The following is a 20,534-nucleotide window of genomic DNA, read 5'->3' as shown; positions in this document are numbered from 1 at the left end:
ACAGTCCAACTCTCACATCCATACATGACCATTGGAAAAACCATAGCCTTGACTAGACAGACCTTTGTTGGCAAAGTAATGTCTCTGCTTTTCAATATGCTATTTAGGTTGGTCATAACTTTCCTTCCAAGGAGTAAGCGTCTTTTAATTTCATGGCTGCAATCACCATCTGCAGTGATTTTGGAGCCCCCCAAAATACAGTCTGACACTGTTTCCACTGTTTCCTGGTTTAGAGGAGAAATTATATAGTCACCCTAGTGATAAAAGCCCAGAGAGTTGAGATGTTGATTGAAAGTTCTGATTCAAACCTGGGCTCAGCAGAAATACCAATCTGCTTCCCTCCTGCCACACCCAGGACAGGTTTCTATGGAAACATGAAACAGGTAGCTGCCTAGGTAAGATGCCAGCTTCCCACCAGGCCCAACTGGGACAAACTGGCTTCATGGAACAGTAGAGTTAGTCAAAGATGAGGGGTCCTCCCTTCTCACGGATCAGACCTGGAGTCCAAAATCATCTGGACAGAAGCCCCTGCAGCACGTGCTCTGACCTTGGAGAGAGGAGCAGAGCTTCCGCACTCCCTTTGAGGCACCATTTTTCAAGCTGCCTTTGCAAAACCTGGACCTGAGGTTTCCTGAAGAAGTCCAATCCAACCTGGCCACAAAGAGCCGTCAGGATGGAGCAGAGGAATGACTCCAGGCCTCAGTGAACATAAACTCCACACTCAATAAACATTTCTTTAGACTGACTTTCATTTTTAAAAAGGAAACAAGTTCAGATGCCCCTTTCTCTTCAACTCCTAGGTACCGGAGAAAAATCATGATCCGTTATTAAATAGAGTGGTCTCGGGCTTCCCTGGTGGCTCAGTGATAAAAAATCCACTTGCCAATGCAGAGACTTGGGTTCAATCCCTGGTCTGGGAAGATCCTGCATGCCACGGAGCAGCTGGGTCCGTGCACCAAAAACTACGGAGTCTGTGCTCTAGAGTCTGGGAGCTACAACTACTGAAGCCCACTCACCCTAGAGCCTGTGCTTCACAACGGGAGAGGTCACGACGGTGAGAAGCCCATGCCCCACAACTAGAGAGGAGCCCCCCTCACTCGCTGCAACTAGAGAAAAGCCCACACAGCAACAAAGACCCAATGCGACCCAAAACAAATAAATAAAGTTACCCAAAAAAAATAGTGTTCTCATTCCTCCATTTTCTGCTCATGTTTTAGCAATAGTCACATATTTCAAATAATTTTTAGAGGGACGAGAATAAATTTTTAGATCCAAATATAGCCCTTTGCCTTGACTGTCATAGAGAATTCTCAACTGTTATCTCCGTCTGCATGATCAGCAAGAGGAAGTGCATCCTGCTTTTCCAGGGGGAATCCCCCCAGGAAGACCGGATGTTATCGCAGGAAAATGCCAGAGATGCCACAGAGGTCCCAGTGAGCTTGTGCAGGGCTGAGCTGGGGGTAGGGCAGCATGAATGCTGCTCACCGTCTGGCCATCCCTGGCCCTGCAGGAATGGATGCCTCCTGATAACAACAGGGATAACTGGTTCCTGGGGAGATGCCTTGTTCAGAAGAGGCAGGCGTCCTTGTAAGAGCGTGTTTGTACCTAGCTGGAAGAGGTCCTTACTTCTTTCCTTCTAAAACCACCTGAAGACGGTAAGGAAAATGCACAAGGAGGAGCAGAACTCCACTTCTGGGAAAGCTGAATATATGAGAAAAGGATGCAAAGTGTGCAGCAGGCTGGGCCGAGAAGAGCCCATGAAAGGGAGAACCTGGAAGAACACCCACCCTGCCTGCCAAGGACGAGACACGGGAGTGAGCAGGTGACGTGGGTCAGGGCTGAAGGCACAGCAGACGAGCTCAGCCATCTGCGCACGCGTGGAGCAGGGGAGGGTCCTGGCAGGGTCTCTGCTGAAAGCAGAGGAGGCCAAACCACCACCATCCCTCAAAGCCCACTGTCTCTGCGGTGCCCTGGGATGTGGGCAATGTAAGAGCTGGTCCTGAGCTCTAACCTGGCCCTTCCCCCAGCTGACCTGCAACTGGTCCTTCCTCCCAGGAAGCCCTCCCTTCCTTTAAAGAGGAACGCAGACACACTAATCAAAACTGCTGAAAGAAGGAAGGAAGGAACCACAATAAACAAAGGGCCGACTAAGAACCCGCTGGCAAAAGTGTGTATGTATGTAAGGAAACGAAAAAGGAGCTGGCAAAAGTTAAGAGAAACAGGGAAGGAAAAACCAAAGCAACAGCACAAACCAAGGGCCTGGACGCACTGAACACAGTCAGGGCTACCGCGGTCCAGCTGAGGGAAAGGAGGAAAAGTTCAAGGGTAAAGGACAAAGAACGCCGGCAAAGGGATCTGAGCAAATAGTACAGAGAGAAAAGATAATCACCATTAACACGCAAAAACTTTTCTGAAAGAGTCAAGTCCTGGAAAGTGTACACTGTTTCCCTGGGGAAGTGCGTGAGACTCATCACAGTGACAGACTTTATTCTGCTGGGCTCCAAAATCACTGCAGATGGTGACTTCAGCCATGAAATTAAAAGAAAAGTTCCTTGGAAGAAAAGCTATGACAGACTTAGACAGCATATTAAAAAGTAGAGACATTACTTTGCCGACAAAGGTCCATATAGTCAAAGCTCTGGTTTTTCCAGTAGTCATGTATGTGAGAATTGGACCATCAAGAAGGCTGAGTGCTGAAGAATTGATGCTTCTGAACTGTACTGTTGGAGAAGACCCTTGAGAGACCCTTGGACAGCAAGGAGATCAAACCGGTCCATCCTAAAGGAGATCAACTCTGAATATTTATTGGAAAGACAGGTGCTGAAGCTGAAGCTCCAATACTTTGGCCACCTGATGTGAAAAGCTGTCTCATTGGAAAAGACTGATGCAGGAGGAGAAGAAGGTGACAGAGGGTGAGATGGTGGGATGGCATCACTGACTCAGTAGACATGAGTTTGAACAAACTCCAGGAGATAGTGAAGGACAAGGAAGCCTGGCATGCTGCAGTCCATAGGGTAACAAAGAGTCAGGCATGACTGAGCAACTGAACAACACCAACATCAGAAATAAGATACAACTCTTTAAAGCTACTGGCCTTTCAAGGATACAGAATCAGGTCACTTACAAGGAAAAAAAGATAAGCCATCTTCTGATTTCTTCAGAGCAGATAGAGGAAGCATGCATGGAAGAGCTTCAAGGAAGAAAGTGTGACCCATTAATTTTATGCCTAAAACATCATTGAAAAAGTAAACAAAAGACACTGATGTCTTTGAACATGCAAAAATTCAGAGAAAATTCGTCCCAAGAGTTCTAGAAGAAATTCTGAAAGTCCTACAGAATAGACTTCAGCCAGACAGGAAAAGGATGGCTCAGTGGCAAAAAGATTGAGCACTAAATCACTTCAGTGTGGACCTCAGCTTAACAAAACTGTGGGAATTATGGCTACAGAACAGAAAGTAGATGTTACAAGCTGTAATACAGACAGTTCTGTAAGATAGACATTACAGAACTAACCGAAGTTATGAGGTGGATCATCCATTTCTAGATGCACGATGGGCTGGGTTATTTTGACCTATCTTCTCTCTAAAATTGTTGGATAGAATATATTTAAATTTTTTTCTTAAAAGTATCAAGAGCTACAAGATAGTAAGATGTTATCAGGCCAGCATCTAAGTGAAAGAAGCCCAGAGGGGTTAGTAGTACACTGAAGCTATAGGTATTTGCCCAGTTAGGGAAACCTGGGGTTTGGTTCTGATCCCCTTTTAAGGTGAGGGATGCAGGGGTTAAGGGTCGGCACCTGTCCCAGTTCTCTTTCTGACCTCTCCTTGATCAAGCTGGTCTCTGCAGAAGACTATACCTCAGGGTAAGAATCTTCCAGAAATCAACACTTATCATTGTCCATCCCAGCAGACTGCAGAGACAGTTCCCTTATCCCTAGTTAGACTGCAGGGAGAGTTCCCTTGGTGCTGGGCAGACTGACCTGTAACCACAAACTGCCCTTTCGGACCAGAAACTGACGTCACATCACACATCACCTGGGTGGCTCAGTAAGCCCTGAGTCATTTCACTGGACCTCAAGCTGGTGTTGCCTTGGCCACCTGACAGACGCAAATACACCCTCTCTGGGGGGAACAGCCTTCGTCCTAGACCTGCAAGAGCTCCCAGAGAACTTTCCAGTGAAGTAAGCTCACAGGAAATGACCAGGAAGCAGGGAATCATGAGAAAGAGAGAGAGAGGGAAGGATAAAACCTCAGCAGCAACACACCCAAAGATTTTGGATTTTGAAATTATTGGAGCAAATATTCTTATAAAAAATAAAAGACAAGCCTCATAGCTGAGTAAGAACCAAAGAGAACATCCAGAAACAAAAAGCAAAACACAGATAAGTACATGTTTTGTTACGCTTAGTTTGATACCATTTATATAAACTGAAAAAATACTAGTCATATATATTATTCATGGATACCTACTTACATAAAAATATATGAAAAGTACTGGAGGAGGGCATGGAAGCCCACTCCAGTTATTCTTGTCTGGTGAATCCCATGGACAGAAGGGCCTGCCAGGGCTGCAGTCCATGGAGTCCCAGAGTCGGACATGACTGAAGTGACTTAGCATGCACACACACACACATAGAAAATCAACACCAAACTTAGGCCAGAGCTTGTATCTGGCATGGGCTGAAGCAGTCTATACTGTTTAATTTTTCCTTTTCTAATAAAGAAATATATGCATATATCTGAAAGTTAAGTAGTTGTATACCTAGAGAAACAGGTAACAATGGTTATTTCCATGCAGTATAAATATGGGTGGATTTTGGATCATTTTTACATTTATATATTTGCTAGACCCTCACTTTTATGACGGAGAAGGCAATGGCGCCCCACCCCAGTACTTTTGCCTGGAAACTCCCATGGACGGAGGAGCCTGGTAGGCTGCAGTCCATGGGGTCGCTAGAGTTGGACACGACTGAGCGACTTCACTTTCACTTTTCACTTCCATGCGTTGGAGAAGGAAATGGCACCCCACTCCAGTGTTCTTGCCTGGAGAATCCCAGGGAGGGGAAGCCTGGTGGGCTGCCGTCTATGGGGTCGCACAGAGTCGGACAGGACTGAATCGACTTCACTTTCACTTTTCACTTCCATGCGTTGGAGAAGGAAATGGCAACCCACTCCAGTGTTCTTGCCTGGAGAATCCCAGATGGGCTGCCGTCTATGGGGTCGCACAGAGTCGGACACGACTGAAGCGACTTTGCAGCAGCAGCAGCACTTTTATGAAAGACCTACATTAGTACCCGTCTTCACTAACCGACAGAAATCTGAAGAGGATCTTCGCTTTCACACACGAAAAGGCAAAAAGCCAGCTTTCAGCATTGTGTGTGTGTGGGGGCAACAGCCATTGAGCAGAGGGGTGGCACCACCAAGCTCCCGCCCCAGGAAATGCACTCAGCATGCCCGCCAGAGCTCTGAGCCCGGTCTGTGAGCATCCGTGCTTTATCTCGATTTGCATCCCTAACAAGATGTGTCCTAAGGTAATCGCTTCTTTACTTTGTGCCATTTTGGCTTATGAAAGGTTTCACAGAAACGCTCTGCTTTTAGACAGTAGGGAAAGCTATTTAAAATATTAACCACAACAGAATAAATTTCAATATTGGGGCCAAAGGAGAAAACATAGACTCTTTAAAAATTATAAACACGGTAAACACAAAAATGAGAACAGGTGCAGATAAAGCAGTGTTTGGGAAACTTCTAGATTTACATGCTATGTAATCAAACATGAATATAAGTGAAATAATGATCTAAGAAGTTAGAGAAAAATTAAGCTAAGTACAAAAGAAAAATGAAAGTGATAAAGATAAGCGCAGAATAAAAAGTAAAATAAAAGTTACTATCATTTAGCAAAGACATTACAGACATCCTAATAAAGTTATATGTTTTCATTTAATTATCACAAAGTCCAATGAGAGAGAGATTATCTCAGATTTGTAGAGAGGAGATGAAAGTAATGTTTCTGTGGTCTAACGGCAGGAAAAGGAAAATTATATATAAAACCTAGGGCTGGTTCTCTGGGGGTGGTGGAGTGGAGGAGAATGTGAGAGTTGGACCATAAAGAAGGTTGAGCGCCAAAGAATTGATGCTTTCAACTTGTTGCGCTGGAGAAGACTCTTGAGACTCCCCCAGACAGCAGGGAGATCAAAGCAGTTAATCCTAAAGGAAATCAACCCTGAACGTTCCTTGGAAGAATTGATGCTGAAGCTCTAATACTTTGGCCACCTGATGTGAAGATCTGGCTCATTGGAAAAGAACCTGATGCTGGGAAAGACTGAAGGCAGGAGAAGGGGATGACAGAGGATGAGATGGTTGGATGGCATCATCGACTCAATGGACATGAGTTTGAGCAAACTCTGGGAGATAGTAAAGGACAGGAAAGCCTGGTTTGCTGCAGTCCATGGGGTTGCAAAGAGTCGGACAAGATTTAGAAAGTGAATGACAATGAAGAATGGAGGAGGAACCAGATAAATCTAGTATAGAAAAGATAAGCCAATAAAGGACAAATAAATACACAAGCACAATGAACAATGCTAAGGATCAGTCAGGAGGTTATCTAGAAAAATAAAGTTGGATTCCTACTTCATTTTATACACTAAATAGCAGATGGATCAAATACTTAAATGTGAAAAAAAGATCATGAAGCTATTTGAAATAGAAAAACACATTTGTAATCTTTGGGTAGACAAACCTTTTAAACAACAAAAAGTCACAAGAGGTGACAAAGCCATTTACGAAAAAGGGAAAAAACAAACGGATTTTAAACCTGTGATAAAGATCCCCCGTCTCATGTATAGGAAGAAAAACATGTAGGTTTTTTTTTTTCAACCTATCATATTGGCAAAGATAAGAAAAATCCTGCACGCACTGCATTGATGAAGACTTGGGGAACAGAAATAGGGATGGCATCTTTCAGAGGCGTTTCCGCCTCATCTATCAAGTTTCTAAATGCATACGGCCTTTGATCTGCAACTGTGCTCCCAGAAATTTGTCCCACATCCATTGTCAAGCATGGGCTCAAGGTGCCTGGGCATGAATATGCCCATTCGAAGGATCAAATGATGAAACCACCCATGCAGCCATCAGTAAAGGACCGGTTAAAGGATTTACAGTGTGGCCCTACCATGAAATACTACACAGCCAGTGAAAAGGATTCGGTCGATCTGGAATAACCAAAGTGGAAAGAAGTACCAGGTGCGCTGCCATTTGATTTCAAAATTAGGATCCAAGGTTTGAAAAATGAGCGATAGCCAGGTGATGGTTGCTGAAGACGGGGGATGGGCAGAGAGGTTTCACTGTACCTTTTAATTTTGAGTGTTTGAAAATTTTCAACTTTTCCATAACCTCTCACTCTGCAGAGAGAGACAGGTGGAAGAGACTTTTCACTGTATTCTAAATTACATTTTACAAACACCTAGTGTTAATGACTGACCGAGTTCACTTTCACTTTTCACTTTCATGCGTTGGAGAAGGAGGTGGCAACCCACTCCAGTGTTCTTGCCTGGAGAATCCCAGGGACGGGGGAGCCTGGTGGGCTGCTGTCTATGGGGTCGCACAGAGTCGGAGATGACTGAAGTGACTTAGCAGCAGCAGCAGCAGTGTTAATGATTGCTTTTGGGAAGTGAGCCTGGTGATAGAGGTGGGAGGGAGATTACTTTCCAAATAAGCCTTTACACTGTTGGAATTTTTACTTACAGGCATCCATTGCCATTACAGTATAAAGGTAAAGTGTCAGGCATCCATTTTTTTATGTACAGTTTGGGTGTTTACAGTAATAGAAGTGAGTGGAAAACAAACACTCCTTTGAATACTGTAATCACTTGAATGGCTCCCCTCTGAAGTTATTTCTCTCCAGGGAGATGAAGGTGCTTCTACATCAGATGAGTTTGTCTTGTGAGTATTAGTGCATGATGTGCATGCTCAGTCGCGCCTGACTCTTTGCAGCCCCACGGACTGTAGCCCGCCAGGTTCCTCTGTCCGTGGGATTCTCCAGTCAAGAATACTGGAGTGGGTTGCCATTTCCTCCTCCAGGGGACCTTTCCGCCCCAGGGCTCAAACCCATGTCTCTTGCATCTCCTGCCCTGATGGGCGATTCTTTTCCACTAGTACCACCTGGGAAGCCTTGGTATACGATATGAAACCCCAAATATTTTAGCTGAAATTCCTGCAAGATACTGGGTAGGCAGAAGTGAGCGGGAGTCCCAAACCTTGGTAGCTACAATTTAAAGTCTTATGCTCTAGCTGGGCAGTAGCTCTACTTCAGATTTACAGGATGAAGTGCCTAAGATCTTTACTCACCTATGGCTCACTGGTCGGGTGGGCCCCGAGGGAGTATGCGATCCCGTGACAAGGCTTACTATTTACTGCTGAGAATTCAGCTCAGTTCAGTGTACTTCCTACATGTCTACTACGTTCACGGTGTGCACAAGGGCTCAGGTGTGCCTGAAAAGGAGTACATCTCCTGCTGCCGGCTATGTGGTCGCACAGAGTCGGACACGACTGAAGCGACTTAGCAGCAGCAGCAGCAGCCTTCTGAAATGGAGCAGTCCAGGTGCCCAGATAACTCCGGACCGGACCGAGGTGGCGGGTGAGTGAGGAGACCCCTGGGAGGACTGCAGGAAGGCTCGGGAGGAAGGGGTCTTGGGTGGACATCTGGGTAAAAGGATGAAATCTGAGAAGCAGAGAGAAGACACCGAGGACCCTCCCCAGCTTTAGGTTTCCCTTCAGTAATACAGGTTTTTATAACGATCAGTTTTCCCGTATTTCACCTCCCTGCCTCGGGAGTATATCCTGACAAATATATTTCCTTTTCTCAGTATGTACTGGCATTTCTGACAAGCAAGGGTCTAGATCATCAGGCTTGCAAACTCTGTGAGGGCTGGTCTAAGTATCAGACGCCCACACAGATCAGAAGGGTGCAAGTCCTCATTCAAATAGATTCAGATGCGAATTCGTTCTATGGCAGACAACTCTGCAAGTTTGGGGTCAACCTCAGAGGGACTGGCCAGGACCTGATGGCTCTGAAATCATGGTCTAAATTAGCTTTGCTCTTATTTGTATCCTTACAAAGCATTTATGAACGAATAGTTATTGCTTATAAGTAACAGCCCGTGTTAACTGTTCATCACTCTGTGTGGGTTGGGGGAGGGAGGGCTCTTTGAAATAGCTCTCCCCACTTCCCTCTGACACTACTTACATTGAGTCTGGTTGCTCTACCATCTTAGAAGAGATGTACAATGTTGGGCAGCCTCGTTTTACAAAATGCAGTGCGTTGTATGTTCTACAGACACAGATAAGGTGTGGAGGAGGAGAAATGTCAGAGACACTGAACTGAAAATCTCACCTCTACAAACAATGCATGGAGTATTTTTCACACGGAATCTAGAAAGAGGGTACTGATGAGCCTGTCTGCAGGGCAGGAATGCAGGGCAGACACAGAGAACAGATTTACGGAAACGGGCGGTGGGGGGAGGAACGAGAGGGTGCCGCAAATGGAGAGGGTGGCATGGAAGTATCTACACGGCCGTATGTCAAGTAGACAGCCAGTGGGAATTTGCTATATGACTCAGAGAACTCACCCCGGGGCTCTGTGACCACCTAGAGGGGTGGGAAAGGGCGGGAGGTGGGAGGGAGGTTCAAGAGGGAGGGGACGTATGTACACCTCTGGCTGATTCACATTGCTGTATGGCAGAAATGAAACCAATATTGTAAAGCAATTATCCTTCAATTAAAAATACATTTAAAAAAAAGATGCCATGAGTATGTGGAATGCAACACAACTAATGTTTCTGACCAGGGGCTGGTTCTAAGATCAGTCAAGACAAATGGCTGGAGCATGATACTATTATAAGCAAAAGCAGAGAGAAATGCAAGTCTCTCCTGTTACTATACGAGGCTTTGCAGGATGCGAGAAGGTTCCCCCATCCCACCCCATCACCTTTATCTGTGGCAAAAATGGGGAAAATGGATTAAAGATCGCCGAGGCAGCCGGTGATCTAAGACCTGCTCGCCATCACGGTCTTCCTGCAGTTCCTCCCTTCTGCGCGCTCTGTATCCACCTGTTTCTGCAGCCGTTCTAAGTCTGCAGCCCTGGCCTCCACCTCCGGGGGTCTCGCTATTTGGCCTCATGTTGCCGTGCTTCCTCCTCTGTGAAATGGGGTATTGGTGGTGTCTGCCTCCTAGGCCCCTCCAGGGGGTTAGAAATGCCTGCAAAGCACTTAGCCTGGGATCACTAGCCACATAACTGGCGTTCAACACATGCTTGCTGCTTTATAACAACTCAAAACACAACCGAGGTGCTCCTTATCTTAAAACACTTAGGGTAATAACTCAAACAGGCATACACACACACACAGACAATTATAAACCATTCAGTTATAAGAATAAAAACAGGAATTAATCCTGCCTTTGCTGGAATTTCTGCAGCACAGAAACGCGCCAGAAACAGGGTTGGCAGATATTCTCATAAGCCCATCTGCTGCCTCCAGAAAGGACCTGAATTCAGCAAAAATCAATCTAAGAGATAGGTTCAGTTGCTTTTCTTCTTTTTTCCTATTGTTCTAGTAAAGAAGTTAATCTAACTGGAAAAACAACTTTAGCCAGTCAGGTCAGTAGCGTTAATCACTGATAAGATTCTACGGAGGAAAACCACTTCCTAACTTTTCCCAGGAAATGAAGGGCTTAAAAAAATAAAACAATCCAAGTAGGGTCACACATCGGCATGTACAGTTCAAATGCTGTTTTATGGAGCAAACCTTAAAAAAATTACAGATAAGTGCTAAGTGATGCTTTCATGAGGTTTTTACTCGTTTGAAGGATGGCTCATCTATGGATTGAAGGTGCCACTTATACTCCCATTAGAATCATGGCACACTGCAGTCTGACAGCAGAAAATTGCATTTCGATCTACTTCTTAGCACAGACTTCTCTAGATATAACTCTGTGAGTGGAGAAATCTATTTCTTAGATGTGACATTGAACGTGCTCTTATTTAAACTCTAGATGAGTGAATTAAGCCTATTAGTCATAATAAAGTGCATAAAGGATTTCAGTTTGCTACATCCTAGAAATCTAACGAAACTCCAGAATTTGCCCCCCCAGCCCGTTGACTCAGCGGGGAACACATTTAGGCGCACTGGGGGTTTGGCAGGTAAGACAATCACCAGAGTGTCGTCACACCTCCTAGTCTCTTGAGCCACACCTATTTTTAAAATTCATCTTTAGTGACTTGAGACCCTCTCTTGGGTGATGGTACGACACTCCACCCATGCCCAGAGCTCTCTCAGGGTCCCTGGGTACCGTCTGTGTCAGGGGGCTGTGCCCACTGCCTCCCACCCTGGGCTTCTCCAGGCTGGATCCTCTCCCGGCAGCTCAGGACTGAGCCTACAGGGAGCCGTCCTCTCCCCCATACACGCGCCCCTGGTGTAGCCTCTCCCTCATCTGCCGACCAACCTGAGACCCACACCAGGCTGCAGTGGTCTGCACCCTGTGCTGAGGTTTCAGGACGGAAGGGAATCGGCAGGCAGAAAAGGAAAGCATAAAACTCTATGTCAGGTATTACTTCTCCTGGAGTCTCTGGCTTGCCCGGGGCCTCTCAGGGCCCCCTTCCCTCATGGAAGTCAAGTCAGTTGACTTTACAGATGACGTCTGGGGTCAGGGCAAGGAATCCTTTCATGCTACAAAGCCTTGAGCTCCTGGACGCAGTCTCTCCCCCTGCCTGGGTGTCAGAGCTCAAGCCTGCCGTCCGAAGACACACTTCCAGGACACATGCTTGGACACATTGTCCTCTTTAATATATATTACTTTAACACGATCGTACGGTAAAATGGATTTTTCTAGGGTGCAAAGTTGTATGTTTTTGAACACTTTTGTAATCCAGAGGAAAAAACCACCTAAAATATCTTAAGATTAACCATCATTGAAGGAGGAAACAGAACAGGCTCCATTTGAAAGCAGGACTCCATCTTGGGCCGGACTGTGGACTCTGAGCTCTTTGCCCAGTATCTATGGAAACGACATACCAACTGGAAAACCAGGCCCCCAGATGGAAGAGCCCCAGGGCTTGTACCTAGACTCTCCATCCCTAAAAGAATACCCTATTATCTGTGTAACCGAATAGAATCGTAAATTCTATTATGCTTATTGGGGTATGACCACAGGCCTATTGATAATTGTCCACTGTGTTCTTGCCTGGAGAATCCCAGGGACGGGGGAGCCTTGTGGGCTGCAGTCTATGGGGTCGCACAGAGTCGGACACGACTGAAGCGACTTAGCAGCAGCAACTACCTAGGCTTAAGGCATATGAATCACAGGTTAACTTTGTATCTTTCTTTTCCTTTGTTCAGACTAGTTTCAGGGAATTTGGGGAGGTGGGTTTGGGCACATACACTTAGGGTATATAAGATTTTCACAAAAACTGGTTGGGGTCCTTGGCTAAGAGGAGACTCTGCCTTGGGTCCACTGGTGTAATAAACTGCACCCCACTATCTGCATTGTCCTTCTGAGTGAGTTTGTTTCCCAGAATGCGTGGCTGCAACATCATCAGAAAGCCGCCCCAAGCCCTCTGGGGTCCTTTGGTCGCCACTCCTGGAAACTGCCCTGTTTTTCTTTCCTCCTTTTTCTCTTCCAGAGTCTGAGATGAACTCGCTATGCAGTGCTGTCCCTGGGGCCTCTGCAGTGGTCCCTGAGCTGGCAGTGGGCTGGTTTGTCTGGTGTCCTCACTGACATGCCTGTTCGTGGTGACTTGTGAATATAACATGCCAGGAAGAGCGGGGCCAGGACTGTGCCAGGCAGAACAATGGTATTCTACCAGGCTCCCTGCCTGCATACAGTTGTACGTGACCACACACCCCTGTGTGTGACTTCTTTTTTTTTCCATCATTTTTCCAGCCTTTTCTCAAGCCCACACTTTGCCTTTCATGCTCAGGCTGTGTTTCGGGAGAAGTTGGCAGCAGTCAGCTAAAAGCCAGATGAATATACTGAATGCTTTTCCTCTCAAAGAGCTGACAGGATGAAAGGGAAATGAAAGTTCGCTTCCTCGACCAAGGCTGAGGAGTTAGTTTGAGAAGCTTGAGTTGCAAGGCTCATTTCCCTGAGAAGGAAATGGTAGCCCTGAAAGGCCCGTCTGTGGACAAGAGAAGAGAGTTGATTCAACTGTCCTTGATTTGTAAAGATCACACAGAACACTTAATGGCAAGATCAAGCATTTTCTGTAAAGAACTAACTCACCCTTTGGATGTGAGGTCAACCACTATCATGGTGTTTATGAAAAACACCTTCTGGAAAGTGTAGATGGTAAGCCTGGATGGATGAGGCAGGGCTAGCCACCGAACGTGTGTCTGTCGCGTCCTGGGGGACAGGGCACAGGTAATACTAAAGCACCAAGGGTCAGTGGGTTCGATCCGTGCCGCCAAACAAGAACCACATCGGCACCGCACCTGCATGGGATTAATGCCGGTCCCCTCGGTGTGATGAGAAAGTGCGAGCCTAATCCAGATCATATGTCTCGGAAAAGCTCCAGACAGACCCCAGCCTGGAGTGAGAAATGTGGATTTTTCAGTTACTAATGTTTAAAGGGTAACATTTCCTTAGTTTCATAAAACAGAATGAAGGCCTTTTTTGAGGCCTGCTTTAAAGGAAATCTTGAAGGCGTCATCACTTCTGTGGGCAGTCACTGCTGGTAGGAAAAAAAGACACCAGCAAGTAAAAATATCCTTTCTCATTATGAGAGTCCCAGTGTCACATGGTACACAGGTGAGCTACTTAAAGGGGGGCATGAAAAGCCCCAGGATAAGAGAATCCATGGAGAAGAGGCTGATGGGCTCTGTGAATTACTGAAATTTGTGTATGAAGTATTGTGTATGGGTACATTCTCAAGGGTTCACAGCCTTCAACAGATTCTTGAAAAAATCCGTATGCCCAGAGAAATTTACAAAGTACTCATCCCTTCCACTAATGTAAATCCAAGACAGGTTCACAAAATGAATGTAAAAGTACCATCAACGGGCAACAAAACAAGAAGTTACAGGTGGATCTTGATTGAAATGGGAGAAGACTTTATAAGCACAAAAGGAATAGGAGGATTCACCAAGGATTAATAAATACTCAAAACTGGAATTTTTATACAAAAAAAAAAAAAAGCCCAGCGTAAATAAAACTGAAAGGCAAATGAGGGAGATGTCTACAGTAAATTACTGGAAATGGGTAAGGATTCTTAACCTATTAAGAGAATGAACTCGAACGAATAAGGAAGAAAAACTCTCAAACAGAGAAAGATAGGCAAAGCATGGGAACAGACAACTCACAGAACAAATACAGTTAATAGCAGCTGTGTGCTGGAGCCAGCTGCTACCAGCACATACCAGCTGATTCTCTGCTCTTGATTCAGAGACATCACCTCAATAACCTGAAATTGATCATGGTGGAGTTTTTACAGCAGAGAAATCACCTACAAATCAAGGCTTTTTTTTTTTTTTTTTTTTTGACAGTCAATTTACCAGCACACTTTGTTAATAGATATACAAAAAGCAGTTCAAGTGTACCAGCAGTCAAAGAAATGCAGAGAGAAATGAGGTCTGGGTGAGATGAAATAAGCACATTTCACCCTATTCCTCCTGCAAATTACAACATAAAAGTCTGGAGAAAGTCCATAAAGCAACCGACAGACACTCTGAAAGATGGAGAAAAGTAAATGGACTGGCTAGGGATCTCAGAGGGCTTCCTAGGTGGCTCAGTGATAAAGAAGCTGCCTGCCAATGCAGGAGACACAGGAGACGCAGGTTTGATCCCTGGGTCTGGAAGATCTCCTGGAGCAGGAGCATGGCAACCCACTCCAATATTCTTGCCTGGAGAATCCCATGGACAGAGGAGCCTGGTGGGCTACAGTCAGACACGACTTAGTGACTAAATAACAACAGGGACCTCAGAACTCGAGGAACTGCCCAGTAGCGAGTCCTTGTTTTTTTCTGTTTTCCCCTTCTTTATATCTTGGCCTGGGCTCTGGGGAGGTGCCCCCCTCCTAATCTGAAAATGCCAATAGCATCAGACTGAAAAAAAGAAAATATAAAAAAAAAGTCCTGAGGAGAGCCTATCTTTAGCTAAAAGAACAGGAGCAGCATGAGCCAGTAAGAGATACATTGTGGCCATACCTGACCTAATTCTGCCTCCAGGTGAGACTAGAAAAAAGCCATGCCCTGCTGTCCCCACTGGGTACCACATCCTGGACATGGCCCAGCCCTGTTACCCATCCCTCCCTACAGTAACAGGCCTCATCTCTTCCCTGGAACAAAGCCTGTGGATGGAACTTCCCAGTGGATTTCTTATCACCACAAAGACCAGAAGGAAGCAGGGCAACATTTTGCACATCTTGAAAGAAGAAAACAGTCAACCCAGAATTCTATATCCATGGAAAGTATTTTTCAGTAATGAAAGCGAAACAGACATGTCCAGAGGAAGGAAAACTAAGAATTTTTCACCAGCAGACCTGCTTTAACGGAATAAAAGAAGTCTTTTCAGATAGGAAGGAAATGATAACAGAAAGAAACCTGGGGCATCAGAAGTGAAGAAAGAACAGGAGGAGGGATGGTATGAGTAGGTCCTGTAAACCATTCTCCTTAAGTTTAAAAAACGATGCTTGGTGGTTAAAAGCAAAAATGACATCTAAAGAGGTCTCACTACGTTAAGGTAACACTGAAGGCATCCACATCACAGAGGGAGAGGAATAAAGGGGCGGAAAAGATGGTGAAGCTCTACCTTCCACTTGAAGTGATAAAATATTGATACTAGTAGACTGTGATACATTATGTACATACAATGTAATCTTTAGAGCAGCAGTTTTCAGTTAGGGGTGATTGTGTCTCCTAGGAGACCTCTGGCCATGTTTAGAGGCATGATTACACACACTACTGCCATCTACAGTTGGTAGAAACCGAGATGCTGCTAAACATTCTATGATACACGGGACAGTCCGATGCAACACAGAGTCATCCAGCCCAAAATGTCAACGATGCTGAGGCTGAGAAACTCTGCCCTAAGGCAGCCAGACAAAAAAGTACAGACAGACATATTTCATAAACACTATAGATGAATCAATATGGAGTAGTGAAAAATGTTTAACAAGCCCACAGGAAGTCAGGAAAGAGGAGCATGATAAAAACATTAAACAGATAGGCTTCAACTCTATTAATAATTTATATTAAAAGTAAATGGTCTGTGTACACCAGTGAAAAGCCAGTGACAGAACGGATGAAAAATACATGCCTCAACTATATGCTGTTTCTCGGAAACTCATTTCAAGTGAAATGACATAAGTAAAAGTAAAAAGATGGAAAGACACATTCCTTGCAAACCCCAGTCAAAAAAAAAAACAAAAAAACTGAGCGAATGTATTAATGTAAGATAAAACAGATTTTAGGACAAAGTCACCAGAGCCAAAGAAGGACATCTGTTGTTGTTGTTTAGCTGCTAGGTCACGTCCAACTCTTTTGCGACCCCACGGACTGTAGCCCGCCAGGCTCCTCTGTGCATGGGATTCTCCAGGCAAGAATACTGGAGTGGGCTGCCATGCCCTTCTCCAGGGGATCTTCCTAATTCAGGGATTGAACCCAGGTCTCCTGCATCTCCTGCGCTACCAGGGAAGCCCAAAATGAAGGATGTTACATAATAATGAAAGGATCAATTCACCAAGAAGACACTGCAGTCCAGATTGTTTTGTACCACAAACAACAGAGCTTCAAAACACATGAAGTAAAAACTGATGGCTGAAAAGAGACGCGTGTATAGCTGGAAACTTCAGCATCCCTTTCAGTAATCTATAGAACTACTAGATGTAAAAAGCTATTTTATGTATCAAATGGGCAAAGCTTTGAAATATTAATACTTAATACCAGCAAAGTCACGGTGAGACAGACGCTCTGTACTAGTACGGGAACATAAGTGCAGGTTAGTCTTGAAAAATATTTATATATATTCAGAGGCTTAAAATGGTTATACCATTTTCCTTACCAGTGATTATATCTTTGTACTTTGCATTCGGTTTTTACTTTTGTCCCCACCTCAAGTTTCCTGTCATACAAACAGAAACCGTTACTTCCAACAGCATAAAAATGAGACCGTACACATAAAGTGTGTTATACACTCTTGTAACTGCTGTACAGAAACTAAATCAGTGGTAGAGATTTTTGTAAATAATTTTTGAAGGTGGAAAATGTTAAGAAAGGATGCCCATTACCATTCCTATCTCCCAATGAGTCAGCTCTGTGCATCAGGGGGCCAAAGTATCAGGTATCTTATTGTATTTATTGTAAATATCTGTTTTATTGGCCAAGCCAAATTATTCACAGTGCCACCTGTCACTCTCCAAAATGTCGTAGTACATAGATCAAGGGTCCCCAGCCTCTGGGATCTAATGCCTGATGATCTGAGGTGAAGGCGATATGATAATAATAGAAATAAAGTGCACAATAAGTGTAATGAGCTTGAATCATTTGGAAACCGTCCTCCCCACCCCTCAGCCATGGAAAAGCTGTCTTCCATGAAACCAGACCCTGGTGTCAAAAAGCTTGGAGACTGTTGGTATAGATGACAAGCTGAATGGGCACCCTCACTATTCTGAATAGAAGAGATAAAAATATTCCTAAGAGGTCGTCCCCGGCAGTCCAGTGGTTAAGAATCCACCTGCCGACGCAGGGGACAAAGGTGTGATCCCTGGTCCGAGAAGATTCCGCATGCCTCAGAGCAACTAAGCCTGTGGTTACAACTACTGAGCCCATGCCCTGGGGCCCATGCTCTGCAATAAGAGAAGCCATCACAGCGAGAAGCCCGCACACTGCAAATAGAGAAAGCCCACGTGTAGCAACGAAGACCTAGTACAACCAAAAATAAACTAAAAAATATCCCTCAGAATAGCTAAACTATACTGCACCACAGCTATACACCCAACACTGTACTAAATGCTTTCCGTGGATGGTCTCATTTCCCCATCTCAGGAGCTGAATTAACTGTTTTATATAGGCACTGAGAACTTAAGCAACTTGTCCAAGTTCAGATGCTGGCAAGTAGCGGGGTCCGGATTCCAAGCACCTCCATCAGGTTAAGAGCTGCGGGCGTACCTGGGCCTGCCTGAGTGCAGGGTTGGCCGGCAGGGGTCTGGCGGGGACGCAGGGCACACGAGGAGCCTGGTGCAGGGGTGGGAGCCCTCGCTGCGGGGAACTCGGCCAAGGGGCGTCGGGGGCTTTGAGGGGTCTGCTGATGTCCACGTGCTGACATGGCGGCACTCTCCGGGTGTTGTCCTGTGGGGTCAGAGCAAAGAGCCACGATGTGATCATTACTGGGTATCCCCGGAGGACACGCAGTGCTAACGCCTCTGCTAAAGCTGCGGCAGGGAAGGGGCTCGAGGAAGGGCGAGAAATCAAGGAGTTACAGGAAAGGGAATCTATTACCATTTATGTAAATGTCAGAATTCTAACAGAAGCACCCTTCTCCACCCCCAAATCTGAACCCGTGGGGATTGACTTTTTCTTAGGTTTTAATTTCTTTCTTGAGTACAGTCGCTTTTCAATGTTGTGTTCGTTTCTACTGTACAGCAAGGTGAACCAGCTATTCATATACCTATATCCGCCCCCCGCCCCGCTTTTTTTTTTTAATTTCCTTCCCATTTAGCTCTGGGATCAATTTCTGTTTGAATTTTTAAAAATTGGATTAATTAATTAGCAGGTAGGTGCAAGGCACCTCAGCAAGTGCCGCCACGTGTAAAGACACAAACCAGAAATTCAGGAAATTCCGAAGGACTTGTGAAAATGAGATGCAGTTCAATGTACACAAGGCTCGATGAGAACCAAGGAAGGAGGAGCATGGGGGATTCTGGAAGCCAAGGGTGGAGGCTGGGGCTGGGTCCAGAGGAACACTGCCCACATGGCCTTGTTTTTAGTGACAGATGAGACTGGAAGCAGCGTGAGCCTCACACACCCTGCCCCTCCCTGCCTACCTCTTTTATTCCTTTCCCTCTAAAAACAGCTTTACTGAGGTTTAATTGACTGTTAGTTTCAGTCAATATTTAAAATGTACATTTGGTAAATTCTGATAGAGGTTCACACCCATGAAACCATCACAAGAGAAACAATGAACATACCCATCGCCGTCATCAGCTATGTCTCATTTTCACTAGAGCTTTGACTTGTGAAGTCCTTCCCTTTCCTTTTCCCAGCAGCTACTGATACAACTTTGGTCATTATAAATTGGTTTGCATTTTCTAGAATTTTATAAAAATGGCATCATTGGTTTGGTCTGGCTTCTTTCACTCGGCATGATTATTTTGAGATGTACCCAAGATATCCTGTGTATCAATAGTTCATTTTGTCTTATTCTGAATGGCATGTGTGTATTCTGTGTAAATATAACAGAATGTGCTTACCCTTCTACCTGCTGATGGGTATTTGGGTCATTTCTGGTTTCTGGTCCTTCAAAATAAAGCTGCATCTTTGACTCTCACAAACAAAGCTGTTTTCCCCTCATGTCCGTGGTTGGGTGTGGAAAGTGGCAATGCTTATTAGGAATGGCTTCTCTTTGGAACCCAACTCTATACTTTCTGGATTGAGGGAGATAAAATAGATTTTCTTTTCTTTTTTTTTTTTTGCCTACTGAATGCCTGATAATGGTTTGAAAAATCATTTGTCATTTATTGACACAAACACTTTCCTGCTACAATCTGGACTCTTGTTGAATGAGTTCAATACTCAGGAATTCTTGCAGATATATCAGAAACACTTGGTGGGGAAACAAAATGTCAGAGTGAAGGCTAGTCAGCATTCACCAGGGCAGTAGGAAAGTTAAGAGACAGCAGGGAGCGGGAGGCCCTTTAAGGATCCAGCTCTCTGAAGCTGTGGGCTGGACAGAGCTTCCACAGTTCGTGGTTGGAGCAAAATGGGCCCAACCAAGGGCTCAGGGTAATGCTTAGAAATACCTTGGGAGTAGCTCTTAGAAATACCCTCATTGTGACTATTAGAGATATCCTGGGAGTAACTCTTAGAAGTACCCTCAGTGTGACCCTTAGACGTACCCTTGGTGTGACCCTTAGACGTACTCTCAGTGTGACCCTTTGACATACCCTCACTGTGACCCTTAGAAATACCCTGGGAGTAGCAGGGAGCCACAGAAGCCCCCCTCCCCAGTCCATGGCACCCTCGCACCACAGCAGGGGTCCAGCGTCAGGACCCGGCCTGAGGGCAGGCCCAGTCCCCTCTCCTGCCCCATGGAGTCCGGCCGCCTGGGTGAAGGCAGGGTGGTGACCAAGACCACGTCCCTCCCGGGATGTGGGCTCAGTGGAATCTGGCACCCTGAGCCTCTCCCAGCCCCAGCCGTCGCCTCGGGGAGCCTCTGTCGTCCAGAGCGGGCTGACCCAGCGCTTTTCAGGAAGAGTCTCCGGGTCGAGTCCCGCTCAATCTCTTGTTGAAACACCCGCGTCCTCACGGCTCACTCACTCACCTCTCGTCT

The 20,534-nt window shown here is 45.5% G+C and overlaps 1 protein-coding gene across 1 annotated transcript in view; it reads right to left on the bottom strand.

Moving 5' to 3' along the window:
* ADAM12 (ADAM metallopeptidase domain 12) overlaps window positions 1-20,534 on the bottom strand; it is a 360,531-nt gene that overhangs the window by 13,245 nt on the left and 326,752 nt on the right. The window contains exon 21 of the mRNA XM_010859570.1: window positions 18,155-18,333. Coding sequence (XP_010857872.1) covers window positions 18,155-18,333 — 179 coding nt within the window. The remainder of the gene's footprint in view (window positions 1-18,154; window positions 18,334-20,534) is intronic.

Source organism: Bison bison, unplaced genomic scaffold (genome assembly GCF_000754665.1).
Source record: "Bison bison bison isolate TAMUID 2011002044 unplaced genomic scaffold, Bison_UMD1.0 scf7180017864456, whole genome shotgun sequence".
Lineage (NCBI taxonomy): Eukaryota > Metazoa > Chordata > Mammalia > Artiodactyla > Bovidae > Bison > Bison bison.
The sequence above is the reverse complement of the archived record's forward strand: the minus strand, read 5'-3'. Positions and strand labels throughout refer to the sequence as shown.